This window comes from Bos grunniens, chromosome 3, assembly GCF_055505025.1.
Source record: "Bos grunniens cultivar Pamir isolate PY7600 chromosome 3, Bosgru_T2T1.0, whole genome shotgun sequence".
Taxonomy (NCBI): domain Eukaryota; kingdom Metazoa; phylum Chordata; class Mammalia; order Artiodactyla; family Bovidae; genus Bos; species Bos grunniens.
Window position 1 is genome coordinate 14,728,487 of NC_141167.1, and position 16,712 is coordinate 14,745,198.

The 16,712-nt window shown below is 42.3% G+C and overlaps 1 protein-coding gene across 32 annotated transcripts in view; it reads left to right on the forward strand.

Moving 5' to 3' along the window:
• MACF1 (microtubule actin crosslinking factor 1) overlaps positions 1–16,712 on the forward strand; it is a 340,643-nt gene that overhangs the window by 244,339 nt on the left and 79,592 nt on the right. For 28 of the 32 annotated variants that reach the window (XR_015156209.1, XM_086380225.1, XM_086380415.1 and 25 more), the window contains 6 exons: positions 2,824–2,886; positions 3,540–3,781; positions 4,590–4,719; positions 5,553–5,752; positions 8,442–8,937; positions 9,625–11,096. Coding sequence is in view for 31 of the 32 variants with exons in the window: in XM_086380225.1 (XP_086236351.1) it covers positions 2,824–2,886; positions 3,540–3,781; positions 4,590–4,719; positions 5,553–5,752; positions 8,442–8,937; positions 9,625–11,096 (2,603 nt within the window). In the remaining variant the exon portion in view is untranslated. The remainder of the gene's footprint in view (positions 1–2,823; positions 2,887–3,539; positions 3,782–4,589; positions 4,720–5,552; positions 5,753–8,441; positions 8,938–9,624; positions 11,097–16,712) is intronic. The other 4 variants (XM_086380376.1, XM_086380427.1, XM_086380174.1 and 1 more) reach the window with 1 other exon arrangement.

A 16,712-nucleotide genomic window follows, 5' to 3' on the forward strand; every position in this document is an offset into this window, starting at 1 on the left:
TTAAAATAGGATTTTCCATCTTGAGGAATTTCCCTCTTCTAAATATGTGAATAGCGTGGCTATTGATTAACTTTAAATTGGAATCAGCAGTATAAGCATAACTTGGGAGAGGCTAGGTTTTTAGGAATCAGCATTGATACACCAGAAACTGGCACACTTATTGGAAGTACATACAAAGAGTGTGCCCAGATGTATGAATAGTCTCTGCCTACAAATTAAGTCTTTCAGACAAATGCATCCTGAGCTCACAGTCACTTGCTGGTTGTTAACTGGGATCTCCTAGATTTTATTACCAGACTGTGTTAATGCACTCCCATAGTCCCTTAAATAGTAAGAGCGAAGTTTGCTTTCTTTTTTCCCCCTGAGAATGGCTAGGTTCCTTTTGTATCCTAAAGTTTTAAAGATGTCTTGGAATAACCTAGAAGTGATAGCATTTCAGAGAATTGGTGACTTTTATTTTCTAACACTTAAACTTCTAAGTTCAGTGACTTTTGTGACATCACCCAGCAAACTTTTTCTATAAAGGACTGTAAATATTTTAGGCTTGTGGGCCATATGGTCTCTGTCACACTACATGTCTTTGCCATTGTAGCACAAAAGCAGGCATAAACAATATATAAATGAATGGGTGTGGCTATGTTCTAGTAAAACTTTGTATACAGAAACAGGTGGAGGGACAGATTTGCTGGTGAACTAATGCTTTCTGACTCCTGAAATGGATCAGTGACTGTTCAAACTCTTTTACTTGCATCTATTTAAAAATTAAATCTCCTATAGAACTATACTCTATAAAACAAAAATATTTTGGTGGCATAAATTTCCCTTATAAGTGAATTTATAGCATTTATATATTATGAGATCCATCAATTCATCAATGAGTAGTGAGGTTGTCTTAGTAAATATAGAGATTTGAAGGAAAGAAAAGAATGTTTGAATGACTGCTTCATTATTTGATTATTTCCCCTTTTATTTCTTGGTTGCACTGTATCAAAAAAATACACTTCACACAGATAAATAGCTGCAAATGATGGCAAAAGTTTTTAAAAGTTCACTTTACTATATGAAGTGTTGAGTTCTGTTATTACACAGTTCTACCTGATGAGAGCCTGCTTTGAGCCTTTTTATCATTTTATGTAATACACATGTGCTATAGATGTTTTCCTTTGTATATGAGTGGATATGTGTCAGATTGAATATTTTAAAGAGTTAGAGAAGAACTACAATTTTTCCCATCAGTGACCCTCAGAAAGGAGTTAAATGTATGCACAGAGGTGCAGGAGCTCCTTTATTCTCCCCAAAAAGCAGCATAATTGACTGTATCTACTGGGTTAATGTGGTGTTCACCATGATAGAACGTGCATGTTTTACTGCCATTTCTAAGTACTTAGAAATATATGCTGAATCTTAAAGGTAAACCAAACATTTACAGAGTCCCTAAGGCTCCTTTTTAGTTATTTTGAAAACCAGTGTGAAGATCACTACCCTGAGTACTTTTTTTTTTTTTCTAATTTTATTTTATTTTTAAACTTTACATAATTGTATTAGTTTTGCCAAATATCAAAATGAATCCGCCACAGGTATACATGTGTTCCCCATCCTGAACTACCCTGAGTACTTTTAAAGTTCTCTTCCATCTTTGAAAACGCGTGAATGTTCTGGTTCCTTACGTTTGTGAGCTCTTTTGGCTTCATAAAGTGCTTTCACATCCACTGCCTCACTACCTCTCACCTGTAACCCCATGAAAGCTGACAAGATTATCTTCATATCCCAGAGAAGATACTGAAGTCTGTCCACAGATTAAGGCTCACGTACTGAGTTAGTGACAGTCTTGTCTAGACTGTCTTCTTCAAATTACTAGTCCAGTTTCTTTTTAGCCCTCACCACACTGGAGTGGAATCTGATCTTTGTGTTTGATCTATTTTTTAATTGAAAATACAATAATTTTAACATTTAAAAATTTTGCAATCACTGTTTTCTAATATAACCTCACACATAACTTTTTCCACAGTGAAATTAGTACATGTGAGAGTCTTAGTCAGCTCTTGGAATGTTACATTATGTCATGACTGTTCTTCACATTTCTTTATAATCTTTGTAATTGCATGATCTGGTTTTTACTTATTTGGGATACTCCTGAAATGTAAGGAATCAACTTGGAGAGAATATAGGTCAAATTGTGGTAATTAGAAACAGAACCAGCGACCCTAAACAGAATTTATGGGAATGTTTATGAGCCAGATTTATTGGCACTTAGAATTTCTGTTTTCTGGTGGGGGAAGGGGAGCAGAAAGTCATGGGAAAAAAAAAAAAAAGACAGGGAATCTTTTGAAACAATATAAGAAGGGCTTGCTTTTATGTCTTTACTAAAAGAATGCTGCTTTTTATGTCCTTAATTGTACTTACTGTTTATTTTTATTATGGTGAACAACATTGATGTTAAAGTCGAACCTTTTTGGCTATATTATAAATCCTCATTCCAAAGTATGTCAGATATTAGTCTCAAGACTTAGTCACTCTGCTAATACTTGCTTCACAAAATTAGGGCAGAGTCCAAAGAATTCAAATTGGAGATTTAAGAAGGGAATCTGGATTTCCTCTAGAAAGGATTAGTAATCCTTACTGCTAAGGAGCTGAATCACCCCTAGTGACACTGTTGCCTGGCAGCTAAAATGATTTGTCTCTTTCCATGAGTATGTTGTCTTGTGCTGTGTTAACTTCCTGATGCCTGAGCTTACAGTGAGTGCCAAAGAATAAACTCGGTGCCTGTATGTATTCCTAACACGTTTTGTCTCGCCCTGTTTGTCTCTCTGTCCTTCTGCTCAGGTTCCATACTGCCCTCTGTAGGAAGCTCTGTAGGCAGTGTAAACGGATACCACACCTGCAAAGGTGAGAATGCCATTTCAACAGTGCCTCTTTGTTGGGTGTGTTAGGACAGTGTTTGTGTTTGCATCTGTGTGTGTTTCCATATGTGTGGAAAGACTGCTGCTAGGATGGGTTGTAAGCGTGAGAATCTGGGGAGAAGTAGCCGTGATGCCTCTTTGTTGCTAGCTAAAGGCTAAACCGATTGGCAGCCAGTGAAATAAAGGTACAAGCAAATAAACTGGACCACTAGATAAGACCAATAGGGAAAGACTTGGAAGAAAATGTATGCAAATCTTTGAATTATAAAGAAGTTATACTAGAGGCGGTCTAATCTAGCCCTGAGACTCCCCACCAAGCTTTCTTTGTAGTTTAAAGAAGTAGAAGAATGCCTCAGATCCTTCACTGTCTTTACTTTCGCTGCTCCTGTGTTTACTTAGTATTTTATTATTTTATTTATACATGTGAGTATGTCATGCCAGAATCAGAAAGCAGGTTAGCGAGAGCTCTTTTGCCTTTTGTTTGTAAACAGGAACTTTTATGTGATTTAGCAGGAAGATAATCTCTAGTTCACTAGAAAAAGTGGGAGAGATACTTAATCCTGATGAATAATTTAGTGAGGAACCAGTGGGGATACTTGAGAGCTATTCCCAGTCTGATTTCTGTTTCTGTGATGCTAGATCTGACGGAAATCCAGTGTGACATGTCAGATATAAACTTGAAATATGAGAAACTTGGGGGCGTGCTTCGGGAACGGCAGGAAAGCCTTCAGGCTGTCCTGAGCAGAATGCAAGAAGTTCAGAAGGAGGCAAGTTCGGTGCTGCAGTGGCTGGAATCAAAAGAGGAAGTCCTGAAAGGCATGGACACCTCTTCATCTCCAACCAAGACAGAGACAGTGAGAGCCCAGGCTGAGTCTAACAAGGTACTGTGTTCACAATAGCTGCATCTCAATACTAAGAGGAAAAGGCTGTTGTACTAGTGTTCCTGCCTGAGCCCAGGGGCCTGAGAAAGAGACATGGCCAACCACCCAGTCATGATGAGCAGAGTGTTTGATTTTCAAATGCCTAAATTCTCCCAGAGAATTTTCTTGCCTATGAAATTAGAAATTGTTACAAATCAGATTGAGAAACAAAACCAGATCTGTTTGCAGAAGGAGAATAAGGACAATAGCCCTCCTCAGAAGCATCAGTTCAGAAAATGGGATCTCATTTTCTGTGTGATGGTATAGCCAAAACATCCCATCAAAGCACAATTTAGAGGGATCTAAACTGCCATGATTGCAGTTCATTCTTAAGATTGACATGTAGGACTATAGAAAATGGTGGAAGAAATAAGACCATGTAAAAAATTCGGTAAACAACTTTCTCCCCAAATTTGAATATTCCCTTTGAGCCTAGCATATCAACTTTTACAACGGCATAAGCATCACTGTTATCATCATCATGATCAGGATCAATTCCTGACACTTTTAGTTTATAGGGATTAGTTATTTTCTTATAGTTACTAATGTATGTTACATAAAAGGAATTCAGATCTTGCCATCTGGCTTTTCCTTTTAAGTAAAAATTCAAGCAGAAAGGTTAGGTATCTTAAAGTCATGAAACAAGTCATGGAGAGAATCAGAAGTTGAGCCTGTAATTGCTGCCCCATCTTTCCATCATTTCCTCTACACTCCAAGCTTTGTTTCCTGTCCAGAAATCTCATGGTGTGTGTAATGGTCTTTCTCCTAGGCCTTCCTGGCTGAGTTGGAACAGAATTCTCCAAAAGTCCAAAATGTAAAGGAAGCTCTGGCTGGATTACTGATAACATATCCCAACTCACAAGAAGCAGAAAACTGGAAGAAAATGCAAGAGGAGCTCAGTATGTTATCACAGGGGTGTTACAAATTCACTAAATTGCTTGTCCTCAAACAAATATAGGCTTTCAGAATATCCAGTAAACAAGAATTATTTTTTGTTAATTGTCATAAGCCAGTAAGAAGGGCAGGTAGGGTTAGAGAATGAACCTGATCATGGAAAAAATTCAGAGATTCCACTCAAGGTGTCAGAAGTTTGGCTTCTTTGGGCAAGTCAAACTGACAGTCTTTCTGTGACAAAGAGAGCATTGATGATAAAAATTAAAAACAGGAAATAACCTAAACATTCAATGAAGGAGTTAAATAAATTATGCTATACTCGTGGAGAAGAAAATGGCAAGCCACTCCAGTATTCTTGCCTGGAAAATCCCATGGACAGAGGAGCCTGATGGGCTACAGTCCATTGGGGTCACAAAGAGCTGGACATGACTGAGCTGCTAACACACACGCACACATGCTATACTCATACTATGGAACTATAAATGATGTAGGTGAATGTGTACTGGTATGAAAAAATTTCTGGCATGAAAAATGTCCTGTTCTTAATTAGTAAGTTTAAAAACAGCTTATAAAATAATATATATGTTGCATAAGGTATTTTACGTGTATTGTGTACGTATGTACTTCTCTGAAGTTTTATCCCATGGGTAGTTTCATATAACCACCACCATAGTCATGAATCAAAACTGTTTGTGACTTTAGTTAAAATTAAATGCAGGTTATTTTTAACTTAAAAAAATTAAATAATGCTCCAGGGGTCATTTCCTGTAGAATATTAGGGACCAGGCTAGTGGCTGATGAGGATAAAGGAATCCATTCTCTCATTTCCTCTCTACAGATTCCCGATGGGAAAGGGCCACCGAGGTGACAATGGCTCGGCAAAGGCAGCTGGAGGAATCTGCAAGTCATCTGGCCTGCTTCCAGGCTGCAGAATCCCAGCTCCGGCCCTGGCTGATGGAGAAAGAGCTGATGATGGGGGTGCTGGGCCCCCTGTCTATTGACCCCAACATGCTGAACGCACAAAAGCAACAGGTCCAGGTGAGCAGTTCCTGACAGCTTTCGAGCCAAGAACTCAGAGGCACACGAACCTGGGTTTGAATGCTGCTCTCAACAGATAGATTCACATGACCCTGGACAAGTCATTTAACCTCTCGGAGTCTCTACTTCCTCACTTTAAATGAGATGCTTGTATGGTCTTTATCATGGTGCCTATCAAATAGCAAATGTTCAATAACTGTATTTTTGATATTGTTGACCGAGGCAGTAAGATGAGCAGATGGTAGAACGGGCACTTCTGACTAAATGTTAGAATCATATGTTACTTTCAATCCCCAGTGGTAGTGATTCGCATTACTTCGTGCAGGGTTTTATGTCTGCTGGCTTTACTTACAGATTTTCTGCTGATCAGACCTCAGGACCTGAGACCCTGAGGATCTGTGAGCTGTAGGTTGGTCCCCTTATGTCACATCTCGCATCTGTGAGATTTAGGTTGGTCCCTTGTGTCATTTCTGATGAAATCCTGCCTAGAACATCTCCTTGTTCTGTATCCTTCCCTAAACTTGTTCTGTATCTTCTGACCACCCACTAAGTCCCCTAAAACTAATTTTTGAAAGAACCCTTTCTCTTAGTCCCTGCTTCCAATTAATTACCAAGTTCGATTTAGTCTACTTACAAATTTTCTAATCCAGTGGTTTTCTAATCCTTTGGTTTCCATTCCAAAAGTAAACATTTTGCTCTCAAAATCCTTTTACCCTCTTAAAAATTATTGAGGATCCCGAAAAGCTTGTGTTCATCTACTGATATCTATACATTTTAACTGTATGAAAACACTGGGGAATTTTTTAAATGTGCATTTATAAATTACTTTTTAAAATTATAGTGATATAACCATAACACTAACATAGATAAACATTTTTGTGAAAAAAGAATATTTTCCAAAATATATAAAATTGCATGAGAATGGCATTATTTTATATCTTTGCAAATCTCTTTAATGTTGTCTGACTTGGGAATTCTTTAGTGGTCCAGAGGTTAGGACTCGGTGCTCTCACTGCCGAGGGCCCAGATTCAGACTCTAGTCAGGAAACTAAGATCCCGCAAGCTGTGGCCAAAAATAAATATAAAAAACAAAAATAAATAAATAACTTTTTAATGTCTCACTTAATAGAATAGTCTCATAGATTTTCATATCTGCCTCTGCATTCAGTCTGTTGTGATAGCCGATGTCGTGAGAAAATAAGAATCGTAAAAGGTAGACAACATCTTAGTATTTATAAAAGTAGTTTTTACCTTACTGATGCCATGCAAGGGCTTAGGGACTCCCAGGGGCCCCCAGACCCCAATTTGAGAACCACTGTTCTAAGCCTCTCTTCTCCACTCTATATGCTAGTAGGCTACATCTCGGGCCTCTTCCCATAACAGCAGCCCCTTAAAGGGCTTCTTGGTCTAGTTTATCCTCCACACAATTATCAAGTTATCCTCTTAAATCATATATCTGAATATACTAAAATGCCTCCGTGGCTCTTGGCTGCTTATTGAACAAAGCTCAAATACCTCCGACTATGGTACATGAGGCTTTGCACAGTCTAGTGCCAGTTTGTCTCGCCAGCTCTTCCCCCACGCACCCGGGCTTCTTCCCCCCCAAGAGTGAGTTCCTCCCTGAGCACGCTGCACTCACAGATCTGGGGGTCTCCGCGCCTCTGCGGTGCCCAGGCCCTCCTCTGACCAGCCTCACTCTCTGTTCCTGGGAGGACTTGTGTGCTGCTCAGTGTTACCTGGAAGCCCTTCTGATTTCCTTCTTCTATGCTTGTCACCCCCTGAGGAATTAACCACCTTTACTTCTTGCTTTCACAATTCCACGTTCATGTCAGCATTTTAGCATTTTAATTTCTGTTACATTCTATTATGGTTCATTATTTACATATCTATTAGTCCTTGAGGTCCTGGCATATTTATTTTGACACAGTGCTGAGTACTTTCCATAAGTTTTCTTATTTAATCCCAACAACAGCCAAGTAAGTACTTTATTATCCTCATATTACAGATAAGGAAGCTGGGGACTTTTCAAAAACCTGCCTAAGTTTATACAGCTTAGTGAGTGATGGAGTTAGGATTTGAACCAGAGGTCTAACTCCAGAGCCTGTGATCTTAACTTCTTTGATGAGTGAAGCAGTGGATAGAAAAGAGTGAAAAGGAATAGTACTTGGTTTAAAGAAGCTTTTTATCTAATTGTGCTTTATTATAATGTATAGCTTTATATGTGCTGTTGGAAATTTGAGAAAGGAAATAAGCAAAACAGGGCATTTAGAGTTGAAATGGCAAGCTCTGCCAGTAACATAGTTCATTTTGAGACCCAGGGTTTCAAGTTCCTCATTCAGAGGCCTGGGTTTTGCCTGGCAGAGCTGACGATTGCCAATCCAGTCAACAAACTTTGTTTTCCCAACCAAGGCGGACCTTAGTAACTGATGTTGAAACACTATAGGACAAATAAGGAAGAGAAATAAAATAGACACAATCAATGATCCTTTCAAAATAAGTTTTTTTTTTTTTAATTAAGCAGCTGTTAAAAGTGATACTGCATTTTCCCAGTAGCCTGGTCTTTGGAGTTTTCTGCTTTATTTTCAAAAGGAGTTGGCACTACTTGGCACAATCTAAAATCAGTTTGTGTTTTGACACTGTTTTTAGATCTGTTTTCTATCTAAACACTGTGGTGTCATTTCTATCACAGTTTATGCTGAAGGAATTCGAAGCACGCAGGCAGCAGCATGAGCAGCTGAACGAGGCTGCTCAGGGCATCCTAACAGGCCCTGGAGATGCCTCTGCTTCCACCAGCCAAGTGCAGAAGGAGCTCCAGAGCATCAATGAGAAGTGGATTGAACTGACTGACAAACTCAATTCCCGTTCCAACCATATTGACCAAGCTGTTGTCAAAAGCACCCAGTACCAGGAGCTGCTGCAGGACTTATCAGAGAAAGTAAAGGCAGTTGGGCAGCGACTGAGCGGCCAGTCGGCCATCAGCACCCAACCCGAGGCTGTGAAGCAGCAGCTGGAGGAGACCAGCGAGATTCGATCCGATGTGGAGCAATTAGACCAGGAGATTAAGGAGGCGCAGACACTCTGCGATGAGCTGTCAGTGCTCATTGGTGAGCAGTACCTCAAGGATGAGCTGAAGAAGCGTTTGGAGACTGTTGCCCTGCCCCTCCAAGGTTTAGAAGACCTTGCAGGTGAGTTGAGGTGAAGAACACACTGCTGCCATCATTGTTGGCAAGCCAAAAGAAGGAATGGATTCGTGGTCCCAAGAATCTAAGGTGACCTTTAAGTAGCTTTTGGACTCAGAACGGTGTGACCCTATGCCTTTGTCCAGCTACAGTGAGGACTGCCAAGGTCATCACACATTGATTGGTCACAAGCAATGACTTTACATGGCTTTATATACCGTGACCCTAAAGATAAGAGTGCTGGTATAAATCCAACCAGCAGGTAGAGATTCATGCTCTTAGATGTACTTATAGGTACAGTTACACACGTACTTTCATTGATACTCATTTATATTCTATGTGTACATGCATATATATCATATATACAAAATTAGAACATGTTCTAGACTTCTTATGATGGTCTTGTACAAGAAAAATTTTGTTATTAATTTGTTGTCTCTTTATCTGAAGACATTTATGGCTTTTTACCAGCTTAGAAGTTAAAAGTTTACTTGTCTTAGTCAAATCACCTTACAGACTTGATGTGAGGATTGTGTAGGATGCAGTATATGAAAGAACTTAGCTCTGCTTCTTTTAGGTAGACCCTTGGTTAGCATCAGTTTCCTTTTCCTACAATTAGACCATATACTCCCAGGAAACATTTTGAATGCCATGTTCAGACTTGATGATTTAAATTTGATTTTCTCATTTCAGCTGATCGCATGAACAGACTCCAGGCAGCTCTTGCCAGCACCCAGCAGTTCCAGCAAATGTTTGATGAACTGAGAACCTGGTTGGATGACAAACAAAGCCAGCAAGCAAAAAACCGCCCAATCTCTGCAAAGCTGGAGCAGCTACAGTCTCAGCTACAGGAGAATGAAGAGTTTCAGAAGAGCCTTAACCAGCACAGTGGTTCCTATGAGGTGATTGTGGCAGAAGGAGAATCTCTGCTGCTTTCTGTCCCTCCTGGAGAAGAGAAGAAGACTCTACAAAACCAGCTGGTTGAGCTCAAGAGCCACTGGGAAGAGCTTAGTAAAAAAACGGCAGACAGACAGTCCAGGCTCAAGGACTGTCTGCAGAAGGCTCAGAAATACCAGTGGCACGTGGAAGACCTGGTGCCGTGGATAGAAGACTGTAAGGCCAAGACGTCTGACTTGCGGGTCACTCTGGATCCCGTGCAGCTGGAGTCCCATCTCCTCAGATCGAAGGCTATGCTGAGCGAGGTGGAGAAGCGCCGCTCCCTGTTGGAAATCCTGAACAGTGCTGCTGACATTTTGATCAACTCTTCAGAGACAGATGAGGATGACATCCGGGATGAGAAGGCTGGTATCAACCAGAGCATGGATTCCATCACAGAAGAGCTACAGGCCAAAACGGGGTCCCTTGAAGAAATGACTCAGAGGCTCAAGGAGTTCCAGGAAAGTTTTAAGAATATTGAAAAGAAAGTCGAAGGGGCCAAACACCAACTTGAGATTTTTGATGCCCTCGGTTCTCAAGCCTGCAGCAACAAGAACCTGGAGAAGCTGAGAGCCCAGCAGGAAGTGCTACAGACCCTGGAGCCCCAGGTGGACTACCTGCGGAACTTCACTCGGGGCCTGGTGGAGGATGCCCCAGATGGATCTGATGCTTCCCAGCTTCTCCATCAAGCTGAAGTTGCCCAGCAGGAGTTCCTAGAAGTGAAGCAAAGAGTGAACAGTGGCTGCATGGCCATGGAGAACAAGCTGGAGGGGATTGGCCAGTTTCACTGCCGCGTCCGAGAAATGTTTTCTCAGTTGGCAGACCTGGACGATGAGCTGGATGGCATGGGTGCTATCGGCCGAGACACTGACAGCCTCCAGTCCCAGATTGAGGACGTGCGGCTGTTCCTTAACAAGATCCAAGCCCTCAAGCTGGACATCGAGGCCTCAGAAGCAGAGTGCCGACAAATGCTGGAGGAAGAGGGGACTCTGGACCTGCTGGGTCTCAAGAGGGAGTTAGAAGCCCTGAGCAAACAGTGCAGCAAACTTACGGAGAGGAGCCGAGCTCGGCAGGAGCAGCTGGAGCTGACCCTGGGCCGCGTGGAGGACTTCTATCAGAAGCTGAAAGTGCTCAATGATATGACCACGGCAGCAGAGGAGGGGGAGGCCCTCCAGTGGGTCGTGGGGACCGAGGTGGATGTCATCAACCAACAATTAGCAGATTTTAAAGTAAGCCTTGCCCTTGTTTTTTACCTTTTCCTGTCTGATATGTGTATTTCTTTTCCTGTAACTTGGAGACCGAGTGAGTGCGCATCTTCACTTCTGTCTCTGGTTTCGTTAGTCTCACTTCCGTCACACCAGAGCACACAGTTTGCAGACTAAATAGTCTCTTGCACTTCTGACCAACTGGGTTGAAGTTTCCTCTATTCTAATTTATTTTAATGTTTATAGCCGATTAAGGATATAGACAGACTGAACCTTATTTCTTATTCTAAGAATCTTCTCTTGTGATTTCTTGGGAGTTCACATTAACTAACTTTTGTAACAGCAGTGAATGTTGGTTGAGGGCTCTGTTTTTCAGATGGAGGTATAAGAACCCATAAGATAAACATGGACTCTTCTTCCTAAAGTGTGGGGGTTTTTTTCACAGATTTGGAGGGAAAATTACTGACACATGATTGATGTGTTCTGAAAGAAAATGAAAAATCCTCGTGAACTATTAACACAAAACATAACACTCCAAAGAAATTTTCCACTTGTAGCAAGTAGTGCTTAAGACTATGCCCCAGACTCCTCAAGAACACAAGTTCTCTGCATGTAGAAGAGTTTGAGAAGCACAACCTTAGTTGCAAAAATATTTTGATTCTTTGCCTGAGTCAGAATTTCCAGTCCTGAACTTCTGTGAGTCTCTATTAAAACACCAGGGGAAGAGGACAGGAGTTGACTCAAAAGTGCAAATTTGCCAGGTTTGGGCTCGGAACTTGGGCCCGTCTGTCAGGTGTCGGCTCTCACTGCTTGGGGTGAGCCTTTCATCCCAGACTTACCTGAAAGGACCTCTCTCCCCTGCTGGAGGCCTGTGCACCTGCTCTTTCCTTCTTGGTTCCTGGAGTAGATTTGGAAAGGGTACTTCCAGCGCTTGACTCCTGTTACCAGTGGCAATTGTTCCTACTTACACAGAAATGCTTTGCCATCAGACTTGTTCTCTCAGAGTCCCTGCCTGTCAGGATTCTTCCTATTAAAAATATGGATGGAAAGGTGGTATGACACCAGGTCAGAGCCACATGATCCCGAAAAAGCTCACAAATTTGTAGACAAGATCCAGGTGGCTGTTTCAGAAGGACCCCTCTAGGCTAGGGGATGTTCCGCACTAAGGCGAGACATTGACTGAAGACCCCCTGACAGTGCAATGTGGAGCAGCCCTAGTTATCACAGCTGGGATTCTCGAGGCCCTGGGTAAGGAAAGGGTAGGTAGAGAAAGTTCAAACCCACAAACCCAGGTGTTATCCTCGGGGAAAGGCCCCTACCTGATCAGTGGCCGGGTGGCCTTTCCTGCTGTGTCACATGGGCTTCTCTTCCCTCTTCCACCGTAAGCCCCTCGAAAGCAGGGCTTCTGTTATAGGCATGCTTCATATGTCCGGTTTACTTGAATCCAGGTTAATTAGAATCAATTGTCTAATCAACTAAATGAGGTTTTTTTAGAAAACTGAAGTTTATCCTTTGAGGCACCAAGTTAGTCTTATCAAACTAAGATTCTGGTTTATATGGAATTATTTTAATTCTTATTTGCCTAATTTCCTAAACATTACATTATATTGTAAATTTTTCTTTACAAGTGCAGGTTAACATTACTAAGCAGATTGTAACTGTTCTCCACTGTGGTGATATCCTCAGGGACATGAGACACATTGGGGCTACTTTGTACTAAATGTTCTTAAATTACCATGCAGTTTGAGTTTGTTTTGAAGGGCCTCTAATAGCTGTACTGGTTAAGTTCAGTTGTGTGTGTGTGTGTATTTGGGGGGATGTAGTTTCTGTTTCTTCCCCCATTACCCTGATACCAGGTATTATTTCTTACTGCTATTACTTTTCACTGTCTTGAGCAGTCTATCTCTTCCTTCAGATCTTCAGTGAGCCGAAAACAAAGTAAACAAGCCTGTTAAAATTGCATTAAATATGACCTAGGATGTTAAAAAGAATCCACAGACAAGCATATACAGTGTTTGGATTTGAGGACAAGTAATTGTTTCCTGTTCATTTAATCCTTGGTTTCTAGAGACATTCTGAATTGTGATGCTGCTGAAAGCTTTTAGTAAATTCCTGGACATCCTTGTATTTTATTTGTATCCTAGCGTATAGCCCAGCAGCACTCAGGGTTCAGTAGCTGCTGAGTTGCTCGGTATAGCAGACATGTTTCACTGATTGCTGAGAAGCCTCCCACGACCAGTACTGTGGCTGTGAGGGCTGGGGCCAGTGTGTTTATCTGCAGGGAGCTGGTGTTGACAAGGCAAGACCGGAAGATGAGTGCGAGAAGAAGGCGGTGAAGCTGCGTGCCCTGTGTGTACCCTGCTCAAGTTGGGGGTGCACATCAGCAGTCTGGTTCCCCAGATCCACTTTACCAAGGCAAGGGCTTGGGGAAGAGTTTTTGCCTCCTCCCGGCAAAGGTCTTAAGGCAGGTGGGGAGGAAGACAGTCCTGGCTGGGCTCGTGCTGAACTCATGGGAAGTGAAAACAATGAGAAGGGAAAAGCTGTGTATCTCACTTCATAGACCCCAAGAGGCTGATCCAAGGGAAGTTCTTTCTGGACCCATTCTGAGGACTGAGTCATTTTCATGATCTGAGTTCCTAGGTTAATGTGTTCTGTATTCCAACGATAGACTCATCTTCCCTCATCCCAGCAGCAGACCAGATGCATGTAGTGTGATTCAGCTTTCAGATTCAAATTGTTTTTTAATAAGGAAAAACAAAGATGAAGATAAGTATTAAAAAACAGCATTCGTTTTAAGTTTTCACCTCTTTTCTTTTTACAATGGGATCATGCTCTCAGCACAGAATCTGCTGAAGAGAAGAGTATGAATCTGTGAGATGGAAATGCGGGCTGTGCTATGACCCTGCTGATTCCACTGGGGATGGTCTGAATGGACAGATGAGTCAGGTTTGTGGAGGACCCCAGGCTTGCCTGGGACTGTGCAGCAGTGCTGATAAATGCTTGGAAAGGCAGTTGGCCTCTGGGGAAAATGATTCTCTTCTTAAATGAATGTGAAAAACTGGAAGTCATTATTCCTAGGAAAGACTTTTCCCTCAGTTGCTTCTGAATAATTGATAAAATCTGGTCAGCCAGCGAGGACGCATGAGATGGAAGGGAAGAGAGTCCTTTCCCACTAAACAGGCAAAGACCTCAAGCCTCTTGGGTTAGACACTTTACTGCATTCTGCTGTCTCTGTCTTCCACAAAAAAGGAAGAAAGCCATGAAAGAAAATATTGAATATGTTTGGAGAAACTGGAAGGAAAAGACTTTGGTTAATCTCTTCAGGAAATTCCATTTTCCTGAACAAGAGAGTCTCTGATTATTGAGAAAAAGGAATTGTATTAAATGTATACATAACTAGAGTCTAACAAGAAAGGAAGGACCTTTATTTCATTGAAACTTAAGCCAAAGAATTCCCTCAGGGTGACCTTTCTAGGAAGGAAAGAAAAAGACTCTAGATGTAGAGAAGAAATCTATGAAGTCTGATGATAACAAAGACGTTTTGAAATTGCCTGTGTAGGTTTTGTAATCAAGAACTGAGATCATTCTGAGTCTTACACTAGCCCCTCCCTTGTATCCGCCTCAGGACCCACAGCGGCCTCTCAGTCATGACGTGTGGGTCTGAGGGGCTGTTGGTGAGGCCGCGGGCTTCCTTAGGGCCGTCCCCAGTCTTGATTGAGACTGAGCAGAGCCCAGGGTCAGGGACTGCATGCCCTTGCAGCCTGTGTCTGGAGACCTCTATCCTACTGTGAAGCCAGAACAAGAAAGCCCCATAAACTTGTTCATTTGATTCTTTTTTTTTTTTTTTTTTGGCCTCATGGAAAGCAAGCATAAGCTTCCCTGAGAGCACATGTAAAAACTCTTGGAGGACAGGGCCTGCCATGGAGCTGAGAGACTGCCAATTTGGACAATGATGGATATTTCACTCCTTTTCAAATAATTACAAAGACAGTATCAGCTCCTCTGTGTGTTTGCCAGTTAGACTTACCAGAGAGGAAAGCAAGTGAGGTTAGCATTATCTGCCTGCCCTTGGAGAGAAAGGAAATCACACTTGGTATGACTCGTCTGTCTCCGGAGGTTTAGGTATCGCCAGCTTTGCAGCAGCCAAGATAAGATGAGTAGACCTGCGCGCCGCCCCCCCCCCAACTTTGTGCTGACCCTTGGCCTGTGTTGGTTTTTTCTTTCTTCCTTAAACCAGGCTACCCTGGTGGCGTTAGTGGTAAAAAATTCGCCTGCCAGTGCAGGAGACACAAGAGACGGGGTTCGATCCCTGGGTCAGGAAGATACCCTGGAGGAGGAAATGGTATCCCACTTCAGTATTCTTGCTTGGGAAATCCCATGGATAGAGGAGCCTGGAGGTTCGCAAAGAGTCAGACACGATGAAACGACTTAGCACAGCACAGGACTAAACAGCGACAACTCCAATAAAAACTGGGGTCCAAGGAAGTAGAAAGAATGCCCTTAAGGTTTCTCAGCCTGAGCACTCTGGATATTTGGAGTGGGACAGTTCTTGGTTGTAGGCAGCTGTCCTGTGCATTGTGGGACGTTCAGCAGCATCCCTGATCTCCGTCTACCCACTCGATGCCAGTAACAGCTTTTCCCTGATGTGACAGCCCGAAATGCCACTGCACATTGCCAGATGCCCCTGGAAGGAAAAATCCCCTCAGTTGAGAACCACTGCCTGAGGAAGGAGAAAATTGCTGCCTCTCTGTGGATAATTTAGAACTCAGTTGGAAAAGGTGCTCGTTGATTAAGGTAGATCTTAATGTAGCAAGTCACCTTCTGGTAATCTGATCATAACTGTGAAGCAGCAACACCCGTCTGTAAATCAGCTTTCCCTTAGGCCAGGCCCTGGATTCCTTATTTTTCCTGGTGCTGATCTCTGTCTGGTTTAAAATCTCCTCGTCGCTTTTCCTGGCATCTGCGGCTGGTTTCTTCTGCGTAGCGTTGTTGATGCAGGTGTTCAGCTGATGGAGCGTTCCTCTGAAGAAGAGGAACTTCCTTTGTGGAAATACTCCAGGGAGCTTCCTTGCTCTGTGCCTTTAAGGGGAGCCTACAGGCTGTCAGTTGTTCTCAGCCCAGGAGCTCACAGTTTGGCTGCTGGTATTTATAACCCTTATGTGAGCATCTCCCTCTGCACCTCCCCGCCCCCCCCAGAATTCCAATGCTGTGTAATAATCCTCTCCACCCCCACCGTTGCAGCTGGGTGGGGAGAAGGTGAAGGAGTCTTTAAGACCTTTAAGTTAGCTGCATGTTGAACTTTTTCCAGCCCCATTTTAAAGTATTGCCGTTAATATTTTCAGTATCAGCACCACAGGCAAAACCCCAAGCTTGTAGCCATTACATCACCTTGAGGAGCCTCACGTCTCAGTGAAGGTAGTAAAATCAGATGGAAGGGCATCAAGAGAGTGTTGATGAATTTCACAAAAATCCGGCTGGAAATTTTGATAGCAAGGGAAGCAACAAATGAATATATCCTCAACCAGAAGGAAGGACTGAGCAGTTTCAATTGCGTTTACTGAAATTCTTCACACATCATGTCAGCATGTAGCATTTGCAACTAAGATTGATCATCGTGGGAAACACGGGTATCCAGAAAAA